This window comes from Rhinolophus hipposideros, assembly GCF_964194185.1.
Source record: "Rhinolophus hipposideros genome assembly, chromosome: 13".
Lineage (NCBI taxonomy): Eukaryota > Metazoa > Chordata > Mammalia > Chiroptera > Rhinolophidae > Rhinolophus > Rhinolophus hipposideros.
In genome coordinates this window covers 32,733,072-32,756,768 of record NC_138059.1, presented here as the reverse complement: position 1 = coordinate 32,756,768, position 23,697 = coordinate 32,733,072, and the positions used below count along the sequence as shown (strand labels likewise).

At 33.4% G+C, this 23,697-nt stretch overlaps 1 protein-coding gene and 1 pseudogene across 10 annotated transcripts in view; one reads left to right on the top strand and one right to left on the bottom strand.

Moving 5' to 3' along the window:
- The window catches only part of VPS13B (vacuolar protein sorting 13 homolog B), a 765,148-nt gene that overhangs the window by 218,740 nt on the left and 522,711 nt on the right, over nt 1–23,697 (top strand). For all 9 annotated transcript variants that reach the window (XR_013994784.1, XR_013994785.1, XM_081070819.1 and 6 more), the window contains exons 18-19: nt 13,084–13,218; nt 13,993–14,166. Coding sequence is in view for 7 of the 9 variants with exons in the window: in XM_081070819.1 (XP_080926945.1) it covers nt 13,084–13,218; nt 13,993–14,166 (309 nt within the window). In the remaining 2 variants the exon portion in view is untranslated. The remainder of the gene's footprint in view (nt 1–13,083; nt 13,219–13,992; nt 14,167–23,697) is intronic.
- LOC308506867 (large ribosomal subunit protein eL20-like) lies at nt 14,630–16,796 on the bottom strand (annotated as a pseudogene). Its single transcript has 2 exons — nt 16,715–16,796; nt 14,630–15,179 (listed from the first exon to the last, which is right to left on the bottom strand). The product of its transcript is annotated as a large ribosomal subunit protein eL20-like (transcript).

The following is a 23,697-nucleotide window of genomic DNA, read 5'->3' as shown; positions in this document are numbered from 1 at the left end:
CAATTTTTAGATTATATATGAACTTTTACAAAATTTCGTTTCTCTACATTAATGAAAATTTCTGTATAATTTCTAATATTTTTCCATGCATAGTTTTCATATAGTTGCAACCATATTGTATATAGCATTTTATATTCCATTGTTTGATTTAACATTTGTTAATAAACATATTTTGTATACTTTTACATTAACATCAAATAACATAGGTTTTTAAAAATTTATTGGGGTTACATGATTAGTGAAATTACATAGGTTTCAAGTGTACATGCTATAATACTCATCTATATATCACATTGTGTGTTCACCACTCAGAGTCAATTCTCCTTCCATCACCATATATTTGATCCCTTTCCCCTACTTTTAACAACCCCCTCCCTCAATGAGATATTTCGTAATGCACCTAACCATTCTCCTCTTTCATAACATTTAAAGTGTTTTCTGATTTTTTTGCTGACGTAATTTATATTGCTATAAGCATTTTTCCCCTTCTTTTTAGTTATTTCTTTGAGATAAATTTCTAGGACTATCTTGGTGAAGAATAATACACTTTAAAAAATAACATATAATATGTTTTGCTTTCCCAAATCATTCCATGAATATGTAACACAACTGGTAATGAAAAGTAATGACTGTTTTAATAAAGCCTCAGCAACATATAATATTGTAGATTGTACACATAAATGATGCTTTACTTTTCCTGTAATTTACTTTCTTTTAGTTACAGCAAAATCGATCTTTTTGCATATATCTTTTTATTACTTGTATTTCCTCTTATGTGAATTTGCTTTTGTATTCTTTACCATTTACTGATTCATGGGTTCATTTATTCATTCAACAAACATCTTTATGAAAATGAGACTTGGTAGTACATTACCCTTTGAGAGAATGGTGTCCACACTGGCCATCTGTTTGCTCTCCTGGTTGTGACACTGTGTCTAGGCAAAGACAGTAGATGAGTATGAATCATTCTTCCCAGTTCCTTCTTTTGGATAACTCCCTAGTTATAGCTCAATTGGTATTCTTTCCCAGATTAGTTCAGTCCTTCCCTTCTTTATCTTTTCATAGCACTCCATACTTCTCATTTTTGGTGTTTTTCACACTATCATGTGGGTATATGTTTGTGTAGTTATTAGTTTAATACCCAGTAGTGCTTCATTCACTAGATTGTGAACTCATGAGAAAAGAGCCTAAATCGGTTTTTTAGTGCCATAACCCCAGACTGAGCTTGGTGTATAGTAGTATATAGTAAAAACTTAATGAATAAGTGAGTGAATGAATGAGACATGTGAGTCAGTTATTGTATACGTGAGGGACCAACAGTAGATGATCATGCTTAGGTGCAGACAAAACCTTGCATCTTTAAGCCAGGATGATTGCCTTCCACAGCGAGACGAAACAAACAATTCAGATAGATGCAGTAGGCTTTTGATTTTGCCAGGATCAGAGATCAGTGATTGAAGTACCAGGACTGAATCTTGGTTGCATGCCGCCAGACTAGGGGTTAAAGAATAGCTTGTTGGAGTCAAGGTTTCATAGTGTTCAGATAATTAGCTTTTCAGTTTTACTTTGTGGTAAGATTAAGAGTACTCTATAACAGAATGTGAATTAGACTAAGGAAAGAAGAATGATCTTGTCCTGTGTAGAGTGATTGAATGTTGGATTTATTTTTATTTTGGTGTGCCCTTTACCTCCCCCTCCCTTCTCTCTCTCTCTCTCTCTCTCTCTCTCTCTCTCTCTCTCTCTCTCTCTCTCTTTTTCTCTGTCTCTCTCTCTCTCTCTCTCTCTCTCACACACACACACACACACACACACACACAATTTTTCTTAATTTAAAAGATAGTTTTCCCCTTTACTGTGACCTCTTTTATTTTGTCAGTTAGTTATTTAGCATCCTTCTCCGCGTTTAAAAAAAATAAAAAAAACTTTGTCACAATTTCCTTCTTGTGTTTACCATAAGGTGTTTTAAAATAGACTCTAGGCTTCCTGTGTGGTATTTTTAAATGATCTCATTTCATTTTGTCCTGATGTCTACATAGTTGTTTCATTTTTTTCCCCCTTTAATTTAGTGACTAAGAGTGATGGCTTCCTCTCTCCATTCCCCACTTTAGCTGTCAGAATATGGAGTTTAATATAATATGACTTTTGCATAGTAGCCCTTCTTTGGCTATTTCATCCGTGGTTATTACTGAAATTTTAGTTTAATATGTTTCCTTCCTATATGGGTTTTGAAATTACCTAATCCTAGAATCAGGCATTTCTTTTTTCCTAAGCATTTTGTTTTCATGTTTTATTCTTTTTTTTTTTTTATTAAATTTATTGGGGTGACAATTGTTAGTAAATTTACATAGATTTCAGGTGTACTCATATTTTATTCTAAGTGTGATATTTTAAAGTTCATATATGGGTATAATACTAAATGATAATCACTAGTAATTGGACGTTATTTTTATTTCAACCAAAAATTTTTATTTATAAGAAAAAACAAACCTATAATATTGTACCACTTTGTTATTTGTATCACAAAGAAAATTATCGTTCTTCACCTGGTATTACATCTCTAGAGGCTAGGGGAAGATATAAAAGGTTTCAAAAGTAATCCTTGCAGTAACAGTTTGTAAACAGATTTATAGTTCTTTAAAATTTTCTTCATCTTTCACTAAAGTCATTAACTGACTTTACCTAGTCCATATTACTTTCTACCATATGTACAAAAACATAATAACTGCTTCATTTAATTGGTGTAAGTTTTCTTTGCTTTAAAAAAAAAAAAACTGATGGTATATGGCAGTGTTGTATTCTCTCATGGAGTGTTTAATCTCCTCCCACTGCAGCTGATCATTGTCTTTTACATCTAAAAGATACCTTGGTCATAATCAAATCCCAAAACTCACTTTTTTCAGATGAAGAAAGTTAGCCACAGAGGTTTCAAATCCAAGGTTACATAGCTATTTGATAGCAGAGTTCATACTAGAATAAAGGCGATTAGTTTATCTTTCAGTAAATTCCCTCATTACTCATTAATGTATGTAAACTGACTTCCTCAGTCCAAGCTTGTATTGTTTGTAGTAATAGTAACAATAATGTGAATATACTAGCTAACATTTATTGAAGTCTTACATAAATGCTTTTTTAACCACTGAAATGATAAATGGAAATTTGTCATTTCAGTGCTAATGATTACTTTGTAAGGTAGCCAGTGATTTATATCCGCTTTCAGGGAAACTGAAACAATGTAATTAAGTACATTTTGGGATTCATAATGTTTTTAATATCTCTGCATACCATACAGTGTTTAACCTAAATAAAATACTTGTTGCTTCCTCATCTATCACGGATGAAATTGTAGGGAGGAAAAAATTCACCATAAGCTACATTTGTTATACTTAAGAAACATACAGCATAGCGTGACATGACTTTTTTAATTGTCAAAGTATTATGAATGTTTATTGTATTTAACAGTCAGCTTTGTTCTAAGTATAAGGATTATAGCAATAGCTGTAGCACACAAAATAATGAATACATTTTGGGTCAGTGTCTTCTAACTACTATTTGCAACCATGTCCTGGACAGCCAGAACTAATTAGGGGGCTGAGAAAAAAAATTATGTTTCCCAGACATTCTCTCACCTGAATTGACACCTGGAAGAATAAAATACAACTCACTGCAGGAGATGGCTGGAATAATTTGACAAAAGAGTTGTTAAATCCTGTGCACTATGATTCAGACCATGGTTTCTCAACTTCAGCTCTGAACATCTTGGGCCAGATAATTCTTTTATGCCTGGCAGTGTGATATACTGGTTAACCTGAAAATCTTTCCTCTCCAAACATTCATGCTGAATAATATATAACCTATATAATTCTAAGTGAATTGCTGAACCTGCAAGAAAGAAAAAAAAAAAAGCCTAAATCAAGGAGGAAACTAAAAACCAGAGTGGTAAGCAGGCACTCAAACTTTGCTCACGGTATCGGTGAGCTTGCCTTTTAAACACCAAAAGGGGTGGGAACAAAAAGGGAGGAATTAAAAGTGATGTTCTATCTCCTTAAACTCATACCTTTTAAGGACTAGTGGAAAGGTTTCAAAAATCTGCCCCATTCTTGATTTCACAAAGAAGCTTCTTTGTTTTGGCCTTGATGGGAAAGAGGGACAGTGCTTTCTGTGAGAATTTGTAACTATAGTCCTGTTATTGCTCAGATTTAAATATCCTTCATGGTTTAGGAGCCATCAAGCCAGTAAATCAACTTAATATGTGATCCTAGATGGACTGGTTACATCTCTGGATATGTCGTAGTGAACACAGATATTTGCTGTGACATACATACCTTCAACTCTGGCAAAGGATTTGCAAAAGAAATCCTTGTCAACTCAGAATCCAAAATTACCAAGAACTTGAAATAGTCCACAAAGAGCAGGAATTAATATTGACTTCTAATGGCTGATTTAGAATCCTAGAATTTCAGATTAATGTAATTATCAGAAACAGTATAAAATGACATTTAAAATTATTAAAGAAGAAAAAGATGGAGTTGAAAATATGAGCGAGTTCCCAATATTGTCAATAAAGATTAGATAATTTAGAAAATAAAAATATAATCTTTGTAGGTAAGAAGTCATCGAATGGGTTAAATAGCAGGTTAGGCACAGCCGAAGACAGTATTAGTTAACTCCAAGATGGATATAAAGAAATTATCCAGAATGCAGCATTGAAAATAGAGATGAAAATGTAAAATATAGGTCAATAGATCTGGACACTAGAATGAGACAATTCTATATATGTCTAATAAGACTCTCAGAAAGAGAAACTAGGAGAGAGGCAATATTTAGAGATTATTTTTTATAAACCACAAAATTGATGTAAGATGTGATGCACAGTTCAGATTTAAGAATTATAAATCCTGAACAGGAAAAATAAACGTAAATCTCTAAGCAGATACATTATGGTGAAACTTCAGTGTGCTAGAGATGAACATAAACCTTTAAGAGCATCCCAAGAGAAAATAATGACATAATTTACCAACATTAATGTTAGTTTTTTAGTTTCCCATACTTGGTAATGAAGATGTCAAGGATAAAGAAAATTATTTGGTCTTGGACATTTATTATATTTGAGGCACTGTGCTAAGCTGTCCGGAATTCTCTTCTTTTAAACCCATACAATCTAGTGATCCTGCCCTTTCCAGCCAAAATCAGTTACTGAATCTTGTTAGATTGTATCTGTGAGTTGTAAGTTCTTCAGTAATCTAACCAGGCTCCCTCACTTCCAGATGAAAAGATTTATTTTTCTAGTGCCTTATTCTAGTGCAGAAATGTCCAAATCCCCACACTTGTAAGCATAACATAGTAATCAAAGTTAAGTAAGTAAGCTTAAAGAGGAGCAGGTGAATTCTTTTTTTTTTTCTTTTTTTTTTTTTGAAGGAGGGCGCAGCTCACAGTGCCCCATGCAGGGATCCAACTGGCAACCTTGGTGTTATTAGCACCAGGCTCTAACCTACTGAGCTAACCGGCCACCCCCAGCAGGTTAATTCCTAATAATACAAAATAGCAATGTACATGGTTAGTGTGATAAAGGCATGTAGGAGTGAAACTGTAATTCATAGAATTTCACAGTTAGAAGCAAATTTTATTTTGTTAATCTTTATGTTAAGAATTGTGTCATAAACTAGGTGGCAGAATGTATTGCTTTAAACTCAGGCATCTCTTTATCATCCTGTCAGTATGAAGCTGAGTCTACTTGTTTATTTTCCAAAGTTGATGTTAAAAAAGTTAAGAATCAGAGAAGCAGATCTGTAATACAAAGTGGTCAGTAAATGTTTGTTGACTCTCTTTTTTGCTAATATGGGCAGGGATGTCTGAGATGCAAGTGAGGTGGAACAATGAAAAGTAAGACTGTTTTTGCTCCTTGTGAATATTTAAAGTTCAAGTCTATCATCTAAATATCACTGGCAACTACAATTTTGAGATTAGTTTTTATTTCACACTATTTAATTGGTTATAGTTCAGTGGTTATATTTTATATTCTGTTGAAAATACTAAGTTATATTTTTACCCAAATATTTTGGCTTAATTTAATCCTAGAATGTCACTTCATTTGCTTTTCCATGTTAAAAACAACAAAATCATTATAAACAACAATAACAAAACACCACTGCCTTTTAAAGTTTGCTGTCTTCTCCTATCTGCTTGTGTTATCAGTGGGAGCCATTTGCAATTTTTGTCACATACTGAGTCTTGGAACTAACCAGCTTTTTTGTTTTACCTCTTTCCTTGTTCTTGCCTACCCAGCCACTTTTGTTCACTCTTCCACTTTCCTCTTTATGTGATAAATCTTCCTCTCCCTTTTTTCTTCCCCTGAAATGATTACTATAATACCAACCATTGGGAAGTGCTTTGCTGTTGTTATTTTGTGTAATGTTCCTTAATAACTCTGCAAAGATGGCTATCTCTTCAATGCAAAGTTTAAAAGAATGTACCTCTTCCCTCTTTCAGGAACCTCCACGATTAGTTCACTATCCTGTGATGTTATTATTTTTGTGTATGGAGCGTGAGTCCTGGTTGCTTGAGTGTCCTGAATGACCTTTTGTTTTATTTTATTAAATAATAGTTTTGCAAGACTTGTAACAAAATGGGCAGTCCTCTTGGCTCCTATCGTCTTCACTGCTTCTTTATAGACAATCATTTTTAGCTTATTCTTAGATATTTATCTCTAAATTGCTAAATAAAATATTATCATTTGTTTATCTTCCATATTTAGATATTATATCTACATACTTTCTACTACCACAAATTTAGTGCCTTAAAACAGCATAAATTTATTTTTTATAGTTCTGTAGTTTAGAAGTCTGAAATGTCATATTAAAATCAAGATGTCAGTATGGCTGTGTTCCTTTTTGAAGCTTCTTGAAGAGAGTCCGTTTTCTGACCTTTTCCACGTATAGGCCACCTGCATTCCTTGACCTGTGGCCCTTATCCACCATCTTCAAAGCCAGCAACATAGCATTTCTATGACTGTGTGTCTGTCATCACATGTCTTTCTCTGACTCTCCTCTTCTACTTCCTTCTTTCATTTTTAAGGACCTTGGTGATTACATTGGATCCAACAATAAGAATAAACTCCCTATTTCAAATCAGCTGATTAGCAGCCTTAGTTGCATCTGTAACCTTAATTTTCCTTTGCCATGTAAAGTAACATGTTCACAGGTCCTGCAATTAAGATATGAGTATCTTTGGGGAGAAGGGACATTACTTTGTCTACCAAATAGGATTTAGCTTGTAGGGCTAACACACTCATTTGTCTCTATCTCTGCTCTTCCTCATGAATTATCTAATATAATTATATCACAATTTTTACTTAAATTTATATTCATTATTAATGTAATATGGCTATGAATATATGAATTATACTTCCACTTAATATGTTTTCTTATGCAACTTTTAGAGTTAATAATTGCTTTTTTTGTTTCATTAGTGTTCAGTGTACTTACTATTAATTAATTCCCCCAAACTCCTAACAGAAGCATAAGTCTTCTCTTAATATGTTCCAATACAAGAGATAATTAGTTTTAATTTTTGTAATCATTATTATTTTGGTACTCTTTCCTCCTGTTCCACTTTTATTTGCTTCTAATCCTTCTATAGAGATGTCTTAAAGTTTCCTTTTTGTCCTAGTAATTCCCTTTTCTCTTATATTGGACCCTCTGTTTCTTGAATCACATATGTTATTCTTTCCTGATTTACTCTCTCTGTTTGGTGGATCATAATTCCGTAGTTATCTTTCCAGTAGAATAAATAAACTTTTTTCAGATCTGCTATTTCTGAATGAATCTTTATTCTAACTTTATGTTTGATTAATAGTTTGATTTGTGGGTTGGGAATCATTTTCCTACATAATTTAAAAAGTACTGCTTTATTGTCTTCTTGTTTCTAGTATTACTATTGGGATGTTTGATTCCATTCTAATTGTATGTTGAATGTTTGCATGTTACCTATTTCTGCTTTTATACATTTGTTTGTTTTTATTTCAGAAGCTTTTAGAAGCTTCTTTTTAGCCCTGATGTTCAGGTGGCAGGCTTTTATGTGTATGGTGTTTTGTTTGTTTTTTTTTCCCATTTGTTGTGCTAGATATATGGTATACTCTTTTAATTTGAAACTCTTATTCTTCAGTGGGGAAATCTTGAATTATTTATTTGATTATTTTTTCCATTTTGTTTTAATAGTTATTTCTAGAACTTTTGGTTTTAAGATAGTTGATTGTTTATGGTGATCCTTTCTTTTTATTGTCATTTCTCTCCCATTTTGAGTCTTTTGAGATTTTTTGTTTTAATTTATGGTAGATTTACTCAAGTTTATTTTCCAATCTTTCTGTTACTTTAAGGAGAATTAACATTATGTTTTTAATTTCTAAGAGCTGTTATTTGTTCTTTGAAAATTTTAACTAAACATCCTGTTCTTGATGTAGTATCTTCTGTACTCTTTTTGGGAATAGTTATTATTATTACTATTATTATTTTCTGTTCCTCAAATTGTCTATTTACCCCAAAGTCCTTTTCTCTGTGTGTGTTTTTAGTCTCTACCTTTCATGTTAGTGATTTCTACCTAATAACTGATGATTCTTTATATTATAGAATAAAATACTAAATAACTAATTGGAACCTATGTGTAAGGTTGGAGCTTGTTGACTAGTTGGTGTCACTAGGGGAATTGGACACTAACTCTTTTTTTTGTGGGGGGAGAATAATCAGTTATGATCTCTGGTACCTTTTTTCTTGAATTAGCCACTTTCCACAGGGAGAAATTCTTCCATTTCCTTCCCATAGGTCTTAAGCCTGGCACTTGGAGTTCTTAGAGAGTAAAAGAAAAGGAGATCTTATTATTGAGTACATATGTACTCTATGTAGAGTTTTAGACACCCCCCATTTTTAACATGGACCCTTTGGTTTTATCCCTTAGTCCAAAGTTCTTCTGGTTTAACCTCTCCAGAGTGTATCCTTCAGTCTTTTACCAGAATGAGTGTGGGGTAGTTGCATGGCTGCATGAATTAAGGGAAAGGTACTGTAGTTATTAGACTTTCAGTCTCCTCATCTTTTTAGCCTCATCTGCATGCCTGCTCTCTGGAACTGCCTAGTTCCTTTAATTCGTATATTTCCAGGGCTTGTTGCAGATCAACTTGCCTCGTGGTTTAATTACCCATGGACACTTTTCTCTGTTTAACTAAGTCATCTCTTTGCTACTTTTTCATCAAATATTCATTTTCCAAAATTTTGATGATAGTTTTTGCCTCTTTGGGAGCTGCACATTCAGCTCTTATGTTTCTTTTCATTTTCATTTCTTTGTTGGTTTAGGGCCCTAAGTTTTTTTCTTAGCTTTTCGGCGGTGAAGGAGGGAACAGAGATAAACTTACGTGTGACTTGATTCCTTAATCTTTTAATTCTACACAGATATACAGGTGATTGTCATTATTTCATCTTTTTAATTTGTAGATGATAATTACAGGAGGATCATAAGTTCATCACTCAACACTGGAGAGTTGACACTGAGGGTTAAGGTCTCAGTGAGGATGGAAGAATTATGGTGGACAAGAAAGTTGGTAGAAAAAGTATCAGTTATGGTTAACAGTTTACCATAGGTCTAAGAATATGTGTTAGAAATTCATATTTTTCAGACGAGTACTACCATGGGAAGAAATAACAATACATTCTTTTATATTATATTACAAAAATTTGGTAGTTTTAGATTATTTTGTTAATAGAATGTACAATATAAAATGGTATTTCAATTCCTTTCCTCTAGTGGACGAGGACAACACTATTTGAATAAATATGTGAGTGCTTTATTAAGGCATTATTTCAAAAGTCACTGTCTTTATGATTGTCTTACTGGCTCAAGCAGCTGACTGTCCATCTTATCAAATATTGTACCTCCAAATTAAGTTCTGTATAAAGTTCAGCTGATTTCTTAAAAGTTAAATACCTTGAACAGTATATGGCATTTTGGCCTCCACATGTAACAGTAATAAATAGTAGCTTACCTTAAGCTATCTAATTACTAGATAAGTAATGCTGCCTGTATACAAAGTTGTGCTTTTTTAGTTTCAGAGCTTTTGCTCTTTTTGTTTCACCAGTAGCATCCCTAACAGGAGATTTCCGTGCACAATTTCAGAAAGCAGCATTCATGTAGAATGCAGTGTGAATGGTGCCCCGATGTGTAATGCCAAGACTCTTGCTCCTTTACCTGGATAGTGCTCACATTTGAGGCGTTTTACAAGTTCTGGTTTGAAGATGGAATGGAATGAAACCAATGTTACTTTTTATTAAGACTTTTTTTTTTTTAAAGAGCAGTTTTAGGTTCACAGCAAAATTGAAGGGAAGGTACAGAGAGTTCCCGTACGTCTTCTGCACCCCCACACCTGCGTAGCCTCCCTTGGTCCAACAGCCCCCATTAGAATGATACATTTACCATTGATGAGCCTATACTGACTCATCACCATCACCCAAACTCCACAGTTGACGCTACCAAGATTGTTTGTACTAGCAACTTTGAGCCATTGTTGAAGTCTATCAAGAAATAAAAATAATTTGTTTTTTAAAAATCTTAGCTTGTGGAATTAAGAATAAATTATTTATAAAAAAGCTTTTCTTAAATTGTGCATAAGGCTATTTTGTTATTGAAACAAGATTTAAAATATCTGAGAAATGTAATGATCATAAAAATGTGAACTAAGTTCTTGATAGTATTAGTTTAAACCAAGATGCTTTATATAGGTACGTACATCAGATTTCTATTAGATGAGGTTTTAGGCAGCTTCTTCTGATGAGTCTTATGTGTAACGTGCATTAGATACTAACAAAGACCGACCATTTGCGATTCTAGGCAGAGTCCTAAACTTTGTAAACTGTGAAAAAAAATAGTGTTATCAAATAATTTAAAAACAAACCCATTTTGGCCTCTTCATATTCATTTGCTTTTGTATCTGCCGGCAACTGATTCAGTTTTTTTGGTTCCAAACACCATCAGATCAGCAACCCTCGAGAGTATCTTTCAGCAGCTGTTGTCTGCTAACAGCTATCTTGGTTTTTTCTATTTTTGCAAAATTGGCACAGAATGAGAGTTTGACTGTGGGGGCTTGAGGACTAGGAGAGGGTATTATTCCATTTTGTATCCCTATCATAATCTAACATAATGATTGGAGCAGGGTAAATTATCCACTAATTATAACTTGCTGCCACTACAGGGGATGTTAAATATGTAGGGTAGTTCAGCTTTCATTCTTACAGGGACAAGTGTGATCCAGGTCTTGCCACTTTCTGACTTGAACCTTGAGCAAAATCTTTATTTCTCTGAGTCTTGGTTTTCCTATAGCTAAAGTAGAATAGTAATAACTACTTCTGTTTTTTTGGGTTGAGTATGTGATGAATAAATAACATAAACTAGGCATAGTGCATGACACTTAGTAAGTACTCAGTGAATGTTAGGTGCTACAACTATGTTTATGTAAGTATCGTTGATGTTGTATAATTTTCTGAGATACTGTTCCCTAAGTTTTTTGAGTTACGGGTTTTGGGAATCTGATAAAAATCTGATAAAATCAGAAAAATGTATCCATACACAACATTTTAGAATCCTGCCTTGAAGATAATAGATAACACTTCCGATGGAAACAACACAGGTGGTCAATATTGGAAAATTGCAACCAATAAATACATGATTTATATAACAGCCAAATAGAAATTAGTAAATTAATAGTTCCCTCTGAAATAAGGGTTAGTATGTGAGGAGGTGTTTCTTCAGATGATGTCCTTTAACCATTTGCCCGTCATGTAGCGTGTTAAACTGCATATTCCTGGGGCACATCTCAGGAAGATTCTCGGAAGATTATGGTGCTTCTTGAACACACTAAAGTTTGAGATAAAATATTTCAGAATACTGTTTAATATATTTATCATGGGAAGTTTATGGTTTTCTTAATTATTCATACATAGTTTTGCTTAAAGGAGGTTCAAATATAAAGGATAGTATATATTTGATCAAAATATGAAATAGGGAAAAGAAGGGAAATTATGTTGGTAGATGTTTGTGAATATAGACAAAATGAGTGGTAAAGTCTTCTGTGATGGGATCAAATTGTATGAAACACTTTCACCACGTATAGGAATTTGAGTAAAAATTACTTAACACCTCTAATCCATTCTATCTTAATCTTAAAATAAGGCTAATAAACATCCTTATAATAGGCCTGTTGTAAGAATTGAATGAGAAATGTACGTAACACATAATTCCTTCGTTAATGTTACTTGATTAGAGTTCTTCATCATCATTATCCTTTTATTGGTCTGCAGTATTGTCAGTATCATGTTCTTAAAGTTTCTCTGCCTGTTTAATTGCACCTATTCTTTAGAACCAAAATGAGTATGTATTTCCCCTTTGAATTAAGTTTTGTCTACCATTTATTTCATGGTAATTATTCCCTTCTGTGCTTTTATGCCCTTCTCCAAGTAGCATAGAGATGTTAACGTCCACTTTTTTCATTAATTGATACAGAATCCTTTTGATTTCTTTTATCTACAGACGGGATGGCAATTTTGTTTATAAGATAATGCGTTTTAACTTAGGAGCTATTTCAAGCTATCTTGTTTCTCTCTCCTCACCCACCTGATCAAGATATTTTGAAGAGTCTGTTTACTCTGGAAGTTTCATGTTGAAATTAAATGTCTCTGCCTAAATGAAACTCAATTTATAAGTTAAATTTGTTTCAAAAATAAAAATCTTACTTTACATTCTAAAACCAAATATGATTTTTAACATCTCCAGCTTTTTAAATAAATATTTGCTTAAAATATTTACTTTTATTTCTTTAGCTTGACTAATCAAGAGCTGACTACATATGTGTAGTTATGAGAGTTCAACCCATTTATTTTAAAATTGCATCCTTTCACCTCCTAAACACTAAACTATGAAACCTAATGCAAATACTGTAAGAACATCTGAGGTAGATAATTAAAGTATAATTAAATTTAAATGCCTTGGTGAAGGAGTATAAAAATTATTTAAATTCAATCGGCTAGTACATTTGCAGTTTTCTTTTATTAGGTGTGAAATCTAAGAATCCCCTGCCAACTCTTGAGGGCTCAATCCAGAATGTTGAATTGAAGTATTGCAGCACATCATTGGTCAAATGTGCCTCTGGGACCGTGGGATCAATAAAAATTTGTGCCAAAGCCCCAGGTATGTGCAGCTGGACCATGTAAAACTTTATTGCCTGTATAGGAGAATTGGCCTTGCATTTTACAAGCAGCGTTACTGAAACAAGAATTTACTCATTGTTCCTATGAATCAGAGGTTTTAAAATTTTTTATTTTACTTAAAAATTTTTATTAATTGTGCCAGAATGATACCTCTTTAATAAATTAATTTTTATTTCAAGAATAAAGCTTTACATTCTTACAGTTTTAAGAATGGTCATGAAGGAGAGAAATTAAAGGAAAGTTTATATTTATCCTTTTTGGGAGAATAAGAATTATAGATATATATGACACCTAAAAATTAAATTGAAATGTTAATATAATAAAAATTAAACAGAAAACCCAGCTATTTTTCAATTTGAGGTTATAATTGACTTTACCTTCCTTCCAATACTTTGTTTCACAATAGTTTCCTTAAATTACTTGTAGTTAAATTTTTTTCAGTGTAAATTTAATTTCTAGATATGTTTAAAGAGGTACAGATTCTGTCGAATATTTAAAACACAGTGTGTTCAAGCTGTTTCTTTTAATAAGCTTTTCTGAACATGTTCTTCATTGATTAGCTAAATATTAAAACTTTAAGAATTAAAAGTGCATTTAATTTTATCAGTCATATTTTTAAGGTGTAACTAAATGTACAGCTAAAATTACCAAATAAAGTTGAAATGTTATGTTAGTAGTATTTTAAGATCAAGCATCCTCATGCTACTCCTATATTTTATTTTATAAGATTTTTTTCATTAATGTTTCTGTTTAGGTGACAGTGGAAAAGAGAAGTTGATTCCATTGCTTCAAGGTCCTTCTGACACTAAAGACCTTCATAGCAGCAAGTGGCTCAATGAGAGTAGAATGCCAGAATCTCTCTTAGCTCCAGATTTGATAGCCTTCACAGTCCAAGTTCCCCAGAATATGGACTATTGCCACAATTCTGGTAAGTACAAAGTTATCATTATTCACTTACTTTGCATTTTCTTTTCCAGTAAGGCTTTTAAAATTGGACCTTTTAAAAACATTTGTTTCCATTATACTCCCTGCAGTTGTGCTCTTTGAAAATACACATGAAGTATTTCGTATCATTTTTGATAAATGACGTGTTTATAAGCAATGATGGTTTTATTTTATATGAGAGGTAATTCGGTAGTACGTATAACAATCTCAGATTCATATCAACTAAATCCAACTGAATTTTCAAACATACTATATTATGCAATACATAGAAAGGAGTAAAAGAAATTTAAAACACTGTATAGAAAACATTTTTCATAGGATAGTACTTTGTCACCCACAGTTTGCCATATAAAAATTAGGTGTTTGGGCTTTCTGTAGGGTTTTTTTTTTTGTTGTTTTACCGAAGAGTGGATTCAGGCAGACCAGGGAACAGGGAGGCCCTGCATCTAAAAGAAGGTGTTCACCACTTCCTGGTGGTGAAGACTGGCTTGTGTTGGCGGCTCAAGGACCCAGAGGGGCTGCGGGAATTTGATCTTGGAGTTGTAGAACTGCTTTACTGCTGGTCGGTGACAACTTCTGACTGCGATCTCTTTCACCTTCCTGATCTGGATTGGGTGGGCGCGGTAGCCCTGGGTGACTGTGCGAATGGTGGTCAGGTCTCGGTATTCCTGGTACATGTTGTGGGTGCCACTGTGGGAATCGTAGCGCAGCCAGATGCCGAAGTTCTTCACCCGCAGGAGGAATTTCTCAATTGCCCGCCGACAGTAGACAATTTCCCCTGAAGACAGACTTCTTCATCTATTTCCGCTGACACACAGAGTACCAGAAGCGAGACTTTGTGGCACATGGTTAGGCGCGGAGATGCGTGTGCGATGGAGGGGCAGTATGCGGCACTGGGGGGCCAGCAGGCAGCACCCCACCACCTTTGTTCTTGCAGCGTGCCGATGGCCTTCAAAGCTCTCTCCGCGTTCGCCACCACACACAAAAGGGGGCTCTCTGTAGTTTTGCAAAAAGGAAGAAGTGTTGATGGGGAACCGAGCAAAAAAGTCAGAGGTCAAGTTCGTATTTCTTAGACTTACATTCTTTTCTAGCAGCACTTTGCCTGTAAATCTATTTCATTTTATTCAACACTATAATAACAGAGCCAAACCTCTAACGTTGAGAGGAGACATCAGAAAGATCAATGAAAACTGGGGAAATATTAGCAGTGTGTGGTTAGTAAAACTAAGGTGGTCAGTCAGTGAGTATAGAAGTAAGGTAGCTATAAACATTTCTTGAAGGGAGGAATGAATTTTTTTTTTAGAAATAATTGGCCAGTGAGGAAGTGGTTTCAAATAGTTGCCTAAGAGTAGAGCTTTATTAACATTATTTAACAGGTATTTATAGAAAATATGTTAAATATTGCACTAAGTTCAAAGTAGAAACCATGAATAGATGTGTAATTAACTGACTATACAGAGACTTTATGGAGGACAATATTCAAAGTAGTGCACAAGTGCACATATGCAGGGACACAAAAAGCATTTGAGAGATGAATTTTGAACTGTAAATTAGTATTTTGAAAGATAAGTTTGAGGACCTACTATCAGCATGCCATTAAAGGCAACACTTCTTAAAAGGAAGTTATCCAAATGGTGAAAACGGGTATGAAAACCCTAAGGAAAAAATGTGAGGATGAGGCCAAAACCCATAGACTGCCAATAGATATGATTTTACTGATCTTAGGCTTTGTGGCCATATGGTCTCTCTGTCTCAGCTATTCTGCTGTTATAGCACAAAAATAGCCATAGACAATATGTAAATGAAGGGGTGACTGTGTTACAATAAAACTTTTAATTAAAAAAATCAGGAGAGGGGCCAGATTTAGCTTATGTGGTTTACCTACCCCAGTTTTAGACAGAAGAGATTGCAGTTAAAACATCATGGTTTTGTTAATGCCTATTCAGTCGTGTTCCTTTAATACACTATTTGGTAAACTCCTTTATATAATTATCCATATAGTAGTTTTTGATAGGTTTTGTTTTCAAATAATTAAATCATTGATATTTTATTACAATGTCCAGGCTGTCTGCTCAGAATTTTGAAACCTAAGAAGGAAGTAAGCTTATTTGTATCCACCACACAGTCTTAAATTTGACCAGGGACTCTATGTCTTTTTTTTTCTGCCATATATACGGTTAGAATGGATTAATGAGTCAGGATTATTTAAATAACAATCAGATCTTATAGCACTATTCACAGTTTCTTTGTAGTTTAAATCCATTTCTAAGGTCACAAAAATGTATTTGCATTTCTAACCTATTATATAGACCTAGAAGTAAACTATTATAAAAAATTATACCTATGATATTTCTAGGGTAAAGTTTTACATTTCTTCTTGTTGCTAAGCAAATTCACCTAGTCTTCAATATTAATGTTGTTTAGTGATATATTTATGAATTTGTATGTAAAATTTAATGTGATCATATATTTAGTGTTTTGAAAACATTTCTTTGGGTATGTTTTAATCCTAAAATGTAATGTATTTTTACTTAAACTGCATTCACATACTTCATTTGAGGCATTTTTAAATTTAAATTTTCCATTCACCTTGGTACTGCCATCTACATTCATGGCTTAGGTATTTATGATACGGTTATGAGAAAGCTTGTAAGTGTTAATTTTTAAAGCCAGTTTTAAAGGGATACTGATTAATCTTATGTTCCTGTAGCAAGATTTATATTGGAGGCGGTGTGTGTGTGTGTGTGTGTGTGTGTGTGTGTGTGTGTGTAAAACTGATAGTATAGACAAATTATAAATAAATTTTAAATGAAAAAAATAATTTATTAACAGTCTGTCAAGATTTTACTGAAATATTACTCTTTCAGCAAGTACTTTCCTGGCCACTGTTTATAAATTTTTTCCCTCTTTTTTTGTCACATCTGTGCACATACATTGATACATAATCTTATTTCCTACTTCTCTTTAGTTTTTCTTAGTACTTAATCAGAGTCCACCATACTATACATATATATATATATATATACACACATATATATATATATGTATATATATATATATATATATATATATATATATATATATATTACGGATTTATCTTGTTGATTTTTCCCCCGCTATTAGAATTTATGTTTCATTTGGTCAGGAGTTTTTGGCTTCTTTAGTCACTGCTGTATTCCCAGTGTCCAGAACAATATCCCACATATCCTATGCTATCAACAGATAGTTAATGAGTGAATGAGCAAGTAAGTGATGATTACGTTTATTTGTTTTATTTATTTATTTATTTTTGGCTTTTGTGGCTGGAACACCAAAGGGAAATGACACAGGAATTTTTCCTAAAGTTTAAAAAAAAAAAAGAAGAAGATGCTGGGTGGTTAAACCCTTTTAGGTGAACAGTTAAAGGGAAGCAGAAGTAATCAACTGCTTTTTTTTTCAGCAGAAGTAAAAAACTGCTGTTTTTTTCACAGACAGACAGATGTCCAGGTGAGGTTGTTAATGAACTTTTCCCTTTCATTTATAGAATTCGAGAGGTATTTGAATGTAGAGTAGTAAGTGATAAGCTAAGTGACTTGAGGCAAATTGTGTATTTTAGAGGAGTTTGGTGATCATTCTAACTGGCTTCTATCATGACATGACGTGTGTAAGACAGTTGCCTTTGTGCATATGCTCCCAAATTAAAGGCAGGGGATTATAACTGGGAGCCAGCAAGTGTGGATATTATACAGAAGTCAGTTAGGAAATGAGTTTTGAGGAAAGCTGAGTTCAGAGACAGAGGCAGAGTTTTTTTTTTACCTCTGACTTCAGAATGTGAGAATGGACAAGCTTTATAAATGGGAATTAGGTATATATGTGACTGAAAGAAATATTCATGGTATAAGTAGAACTCGCTATAAAATTCGTTTACAATTTAAAAGTCATTTTCATATAAATTGGTTTTCAAAACATGACTGTTTTCAGCACAGCAAATGTTATTTGTATATTACAGAAGAGGAAATAAAGGCCTAGAAATTGTCCAAGTACCTAGCAAGTCAGATTTTGATCTTGAACTTGGGGCTTCTAACTATATAACATTTTTCCATTTTCCTAGGCTATTTATATTTATCATGTAACCTTAGGATCCATATTGCTAACCATTTCATCCCTCCGCTTTAAAAGTCCTTAACTTTAAGATCTCCATTCTTATTTCATATTAAACATTGTCGAGAGAGCCACACTTTCATGGTGTCACAGAATTACTTTGTCTTTGAAGTCTCAGTAACTAACTCCCTTTGCATTTTTCCCTCGTTCACTCTTTTTTTTTTTTTTTGATATTTTGGGACCTTTATTTTTATTTTTTATTTTTTTTATTAATTAATTTATTTATTAGTTTCAGGTGTACAAAACAAGGTAATACTTAGACGTTCATCATTTATATCCCTCATACTGTGAACCCCCCTCCCCCCATCCACTATCCCTCCGACCAAAGATGTAAAGGATCTGTACTCAGAAAATTATACAACACTGAAGAAAGAAATGAAAGAAGACATAAATAGATGGAAACACGTTCCATGTTCATGGATAGGAAGAATTAATATAATTAAAATGTCCATACTGCCTAAGGCAATATACATATTCAACGCAATTCCTATCAAACCCTCGTTCACTCTTGACTGCATTATCTTCTTGACAGACTAATTACAGTGAAGTAGCTGAAGCCTCTTGTGGGAGTCTAGTGTGCCAGGCTACATTCTGTATTCATTGTTATTATTCACAGGAACCATTTAATGAGTCTTCTATTTCATACATTTGTATAGAAATTAAGGGTCAAATAGAGAAAGTAGATGTTTCTTTGTTTAGCGGTAGGAGAACTTGGGGACTAATTATGCATGTAATTTATTTTAAAATGGGTTCTAAACTTTTTTTTCTTTATCTTTTACATATAGACTTCGGCTCTTTTTTATGTGCTATATTTTTCATAGGATATATAGCAGGTTTTGCTTGCTAAAAAGTTCTGTGTCTTTGTTAATTCTGGTATTAATGTATAAATAAATTTTGGGTTGTCTGCTATTTAGAAATATAAAATGATCACAACGTACTGTCAACTTAGAATTAAAGTTACTTAGTGGTCATCCATTTCAATTTCCAATTTCTAAGCCAGTGTTAGAAGTCCTTTTTATGTGTCTCCCTCTCTATGTGCTTCAGATCTCTTGGTCTCAGTGGTGATTGTATGTTGGCATATGCTGTTTTTTCTGTCTGGGATTCTCACAACTATCCTTACTCTTTCACCTTATATATGTGTTTAATTCTAGCTTGGCCTCAAGATAGCTCGACACCTCTTAAAGGAAGCCTTCCTTGATGCTGCCTTTCCCCAACTCCCCTGTCCCCATGTTTTCATAGTTCACTAGACTTTCCTTTCATAAACCCAGTGTCAGTGTATATTTATACAATTGTGTGATTTGAATACTCTGTCTTCGCCATTTGGCAGTGAGTTCCTTGAGGGCAGTTAGTCACTGGTTGCTTGTCATTTTGTTCCCAGAGCCTAACGTTACTTGAGACATAGGCAGTGCTTGAGAAATCATTTGTTGAATGAATGAATAAATGAACATTTATGACAGATGGGCAATGATCTGAATGTATTCGACAGATAAATAGTAAGTTCTTAATATGATACATTGTAACCTCCTTCCCCTTTGTCTCCCTATGTTTCTTCTTCCTCTTCTCCTTCTGCTTATATCTATATCTATTGCAGAGATTATCTACCCCTATCTGTCTTTGTTAGACAGTTCTAATTGCTGTTAGATCTTCTGTTCATTGGACTGAAACTTCCATTTCTTGGTCTGGTTTTAGTCTTAAAGGTGACATGGAATAATCAGCCTTAAGTATACCTGACAAAACCTATTCTTACCTTTCTTCACTTCATTTCCCTTTCTTAGTATTCATCTTCTTTCTTTGGCATTTACCGTATGACATACTTTTTCTGTTGAAACCTTAGTCTCTCATGGCTTCCAAGTATTAAGGACAACTCTCTATACGTCTTTTGTGTTTTTGCATATCTTGTTAATGAAAGCACTGACCACCTTTTGTTCTGGACTGTCTCTTCAACGATGTGTGTGTATTAACAACCTTGGAGGCAGATCTAGTATCTTCCTTTGAAGACAATGGAAGGCACGTTACTATTATAAAACATTTTATTCCTCAGCTCAGGGTTTCTCTTATCACGCATCCCACTGCACGTGCAGGCATCCATCTGGATGCATCTTTGTTGTCACTTCTGTGGAACTTGTGGACAAAGGGAACTGATGCAAATATGTTGATACTCACGCAGCTTGCTGTGCCATGAGTAGTACAATCCTTTGACTCAGGAATTTCCTGTCTTCAGCATTCATTACACTGTGATAGGGTAAAATCTTAGGCTCCGAATTCTTGACACCAGAACAATGTAGTTTTTTGATTCTCCTTGCTGAACCATCTTCATTTCCCCCCTCAAAGGTGTTTCTTTTCTTTGTACCTTAAATATAGGTCCTTTCCCAGATTATGTATTGGTCCTTGTCTATTTGGATGATCTAATCAAACACTCCTGTTTTTAGCAGCCTACCATGTGTTTATATCTCTCTGTCCATTTATTTTCTTTTGAGATCCAGACTCTAAATTTCAGCCACCTCTTGACCATATCCCTATGTATATTTATTGGTGCCTAACATTTAAAAACTAAACTGAATAAAATCCACCCTTACCCCATTTCATACTCCATTATTCACTATTTCAATGAATGGGAGTACTCCCCTCTATTGCTATCACTTTCAGCACTAGCTCAATTGTTCTGTCTTTCTCCCCTGCATACGGTAGTTGTTCCACAAAAGCTTTTTTTTAACTGAATAGTCTAAGATAAACATAATAAATTTATTTTAGTCATTCCCCATATTATTTGTCTTCAGATTCACTGCCATGCTGATTACTTCCACTACATATTTGAAAATGTCTCTTAAAATTAAACACAGTCTTTCACATAGCACAAAGTACAGTGTGTGTTTCTCAGATATATATAGTGAACTTTTATTTGTCTTGGTTTTATGTGCCACTGGGAACCAGAGTTTTTAACATAAACTACTGTTAACGCAGTTTTCCATACTTTATATATCTGTATTAGTTCATAGATTTACCTGAAGACCTTCACTCTTATTCCTATGAAATTTCATCTAATTGATTTTGGTTTACTATTAATAAAGAAGGTGTCTTTTAAAATATCTGTTTGGCTATAGTTACTTGTATAAGTAGGATGAGATGAACATGCTACTTTTGCTGCTAATATATGAAAAGCAGTATAATTATTTCTTCTGAGGTTAGAAAAATAGAATTATGTGATTATGATGTTATAAAATAATGGAAAACAAGTGCTCTTCTTAAAATGTCATTTTAACGTATAATAATACAGTTTAAGCAAATCTTCCTATTTCCAATGTAATCAGTTTCAGAAATAAAGTTTTTAATTTTAGTAGATTGTCATATTAAAAGTTATTTTATATTTTCCCCATCACATACAGGCAGCTTTTGATCATTGTTATTGGAAAGGAAAGTCACAATTATATTTCTATAGTTTCTGGAAATTCATAGTTAAATTGGAGTGGGGAAGGGATAGTTCTCTTTCTTGATTAAAACATACCAGCAAATACACACACTCTTTATTTCACCATTCTGAATTGGTTGGTTAGAATATGAATTTTTGGGGAGTTTTTAACATGGAGACAGTATTTTAGATTGTAAATTCTAATTTATGGGGAATGTTTTTGTTCCAAAAACTTCTCCTTACAATGTAGAATTAAGTGAATTGCCTTGAAGTTATGTTTTTAGTATTTTTGACAGGACACATGCGTAAAAATGCTTATATATTGTAGCAATTAAAGACAATTCACATTTGTGGTTTGGGCATAAATGTGTAAAAATTATACCCATCTATCTTATTACATTTCCTCTTTCCTCCCTGAGGACTTTACTATGTACTTTATCTGTAATTGTTGCCAGTTTTCTATCATGTTCCCACTGGGCTTCTGGTACAAAAAAATCTTATCCTCTTGATGACAGAGCTTGCCTGAATGATTTCATGCTCTGAGCATTTTTGTTCACGGGAATTAGGGGCAAAATGTAACTACAGCTGAACAGAGCGTCTATTTTTGTAATTTTGGAGTTTAGGCTCTGTTATTGAAACTAAATGAAGAGATGCAGGTGTTCTCCAGTCGAAGTCCTTTGGGAGTTTTGATGGTAGATGCTTGAAAAGAAAATGCATGTGTTTCTAGAGTCAAACAGCAGCTGTGAGACAAGGATTTATGCTTTTCTCAGAACTTTGGGATTTCAAAATGTTACATTTAATCACAAGCACAGAAAGGGGAGCAAATGTTAAAGATGTTACGCATAAAAGTAAGTTTACTGATCTTTTTTCCATATGAACTAGTTTTGGGAATATAGCAGCAAAGTGATGTTTAATCATAATATAAACACTTTCTAAAGGATTATGATAGTTAACCAGGACATAGCCTTTTGACAATGTTGCATTTGTAGTACAGAGAATTTTTTTATCCTACTAATTACATAAAAATTTGTTTTTTCAATTTAGATATATATGCATGCACGTATACACAATGACAGGTTTGTGAAATGCATTTTGAGTATAATTATTTTTGCAAAAAGTTTAATAAATATCTTGTAATAACACAGGACAATGTTTTCAAGTACAAGAAATATAAATTTCTGCCTAGAATAGTAATTAAGGGAGTTTATGGATATATTTAAAATGTGTGTATATATATTGAAGGAGGTATATATTGAAAAATATTTGTTTTTCAAATCATGATGTTATTCTGTGCTGTGGTTGATTCTCAAATTCATCTTTCTTTAAGTAAAGGAACACTTTTCAGTATTTTTTTCACCATTCTCATAATTTGCTTTTTTCTTATAGTCTTTATTCATTCATCCAGAAAATATTTATTGAAAGTTTTCTGTGTGTAGAAATATAATGATGCACCAAAATCTCTACTGTAGAGAAACTTCTAATACATTGAAGAGACAGGCATATAAATACTAAGGCTGAATGAATGAATGAATTATAAGAAGGCTTATATTCTAAGTTCAAATTCATCCATTGTAAACTATATTACTTTGAGCAAGTCAGTCTCACTGAGTATTGGTTTTTCATCTGTTAATTAAGGATATCTGATATCTGGCTAAGGTTGTTGTGTAGATTAAATAAAATACTATATCCTCCAGTACATTGTAAACATTGTAAAACATAATGCAAACTTAAGTATTAATGACTGTATAAAATAGTGCCCTATATTATTTTTCATTCACAACTTAAGGTTTTTCTCTTGAGTCTTGTCCTTTCCTACCTTGTTCTCTGCATCCAACTGATCCCTATCCACTTTAAATTTTTCTTTAACTCTCTAAACCTGTGGGTGTGCAGTTCTTAATCTAGGAACAGCAAATCCTTTACCTAGTCCAAGAATCTAAACTTCCAGATTGAAATGTCTCCTGGATGCTG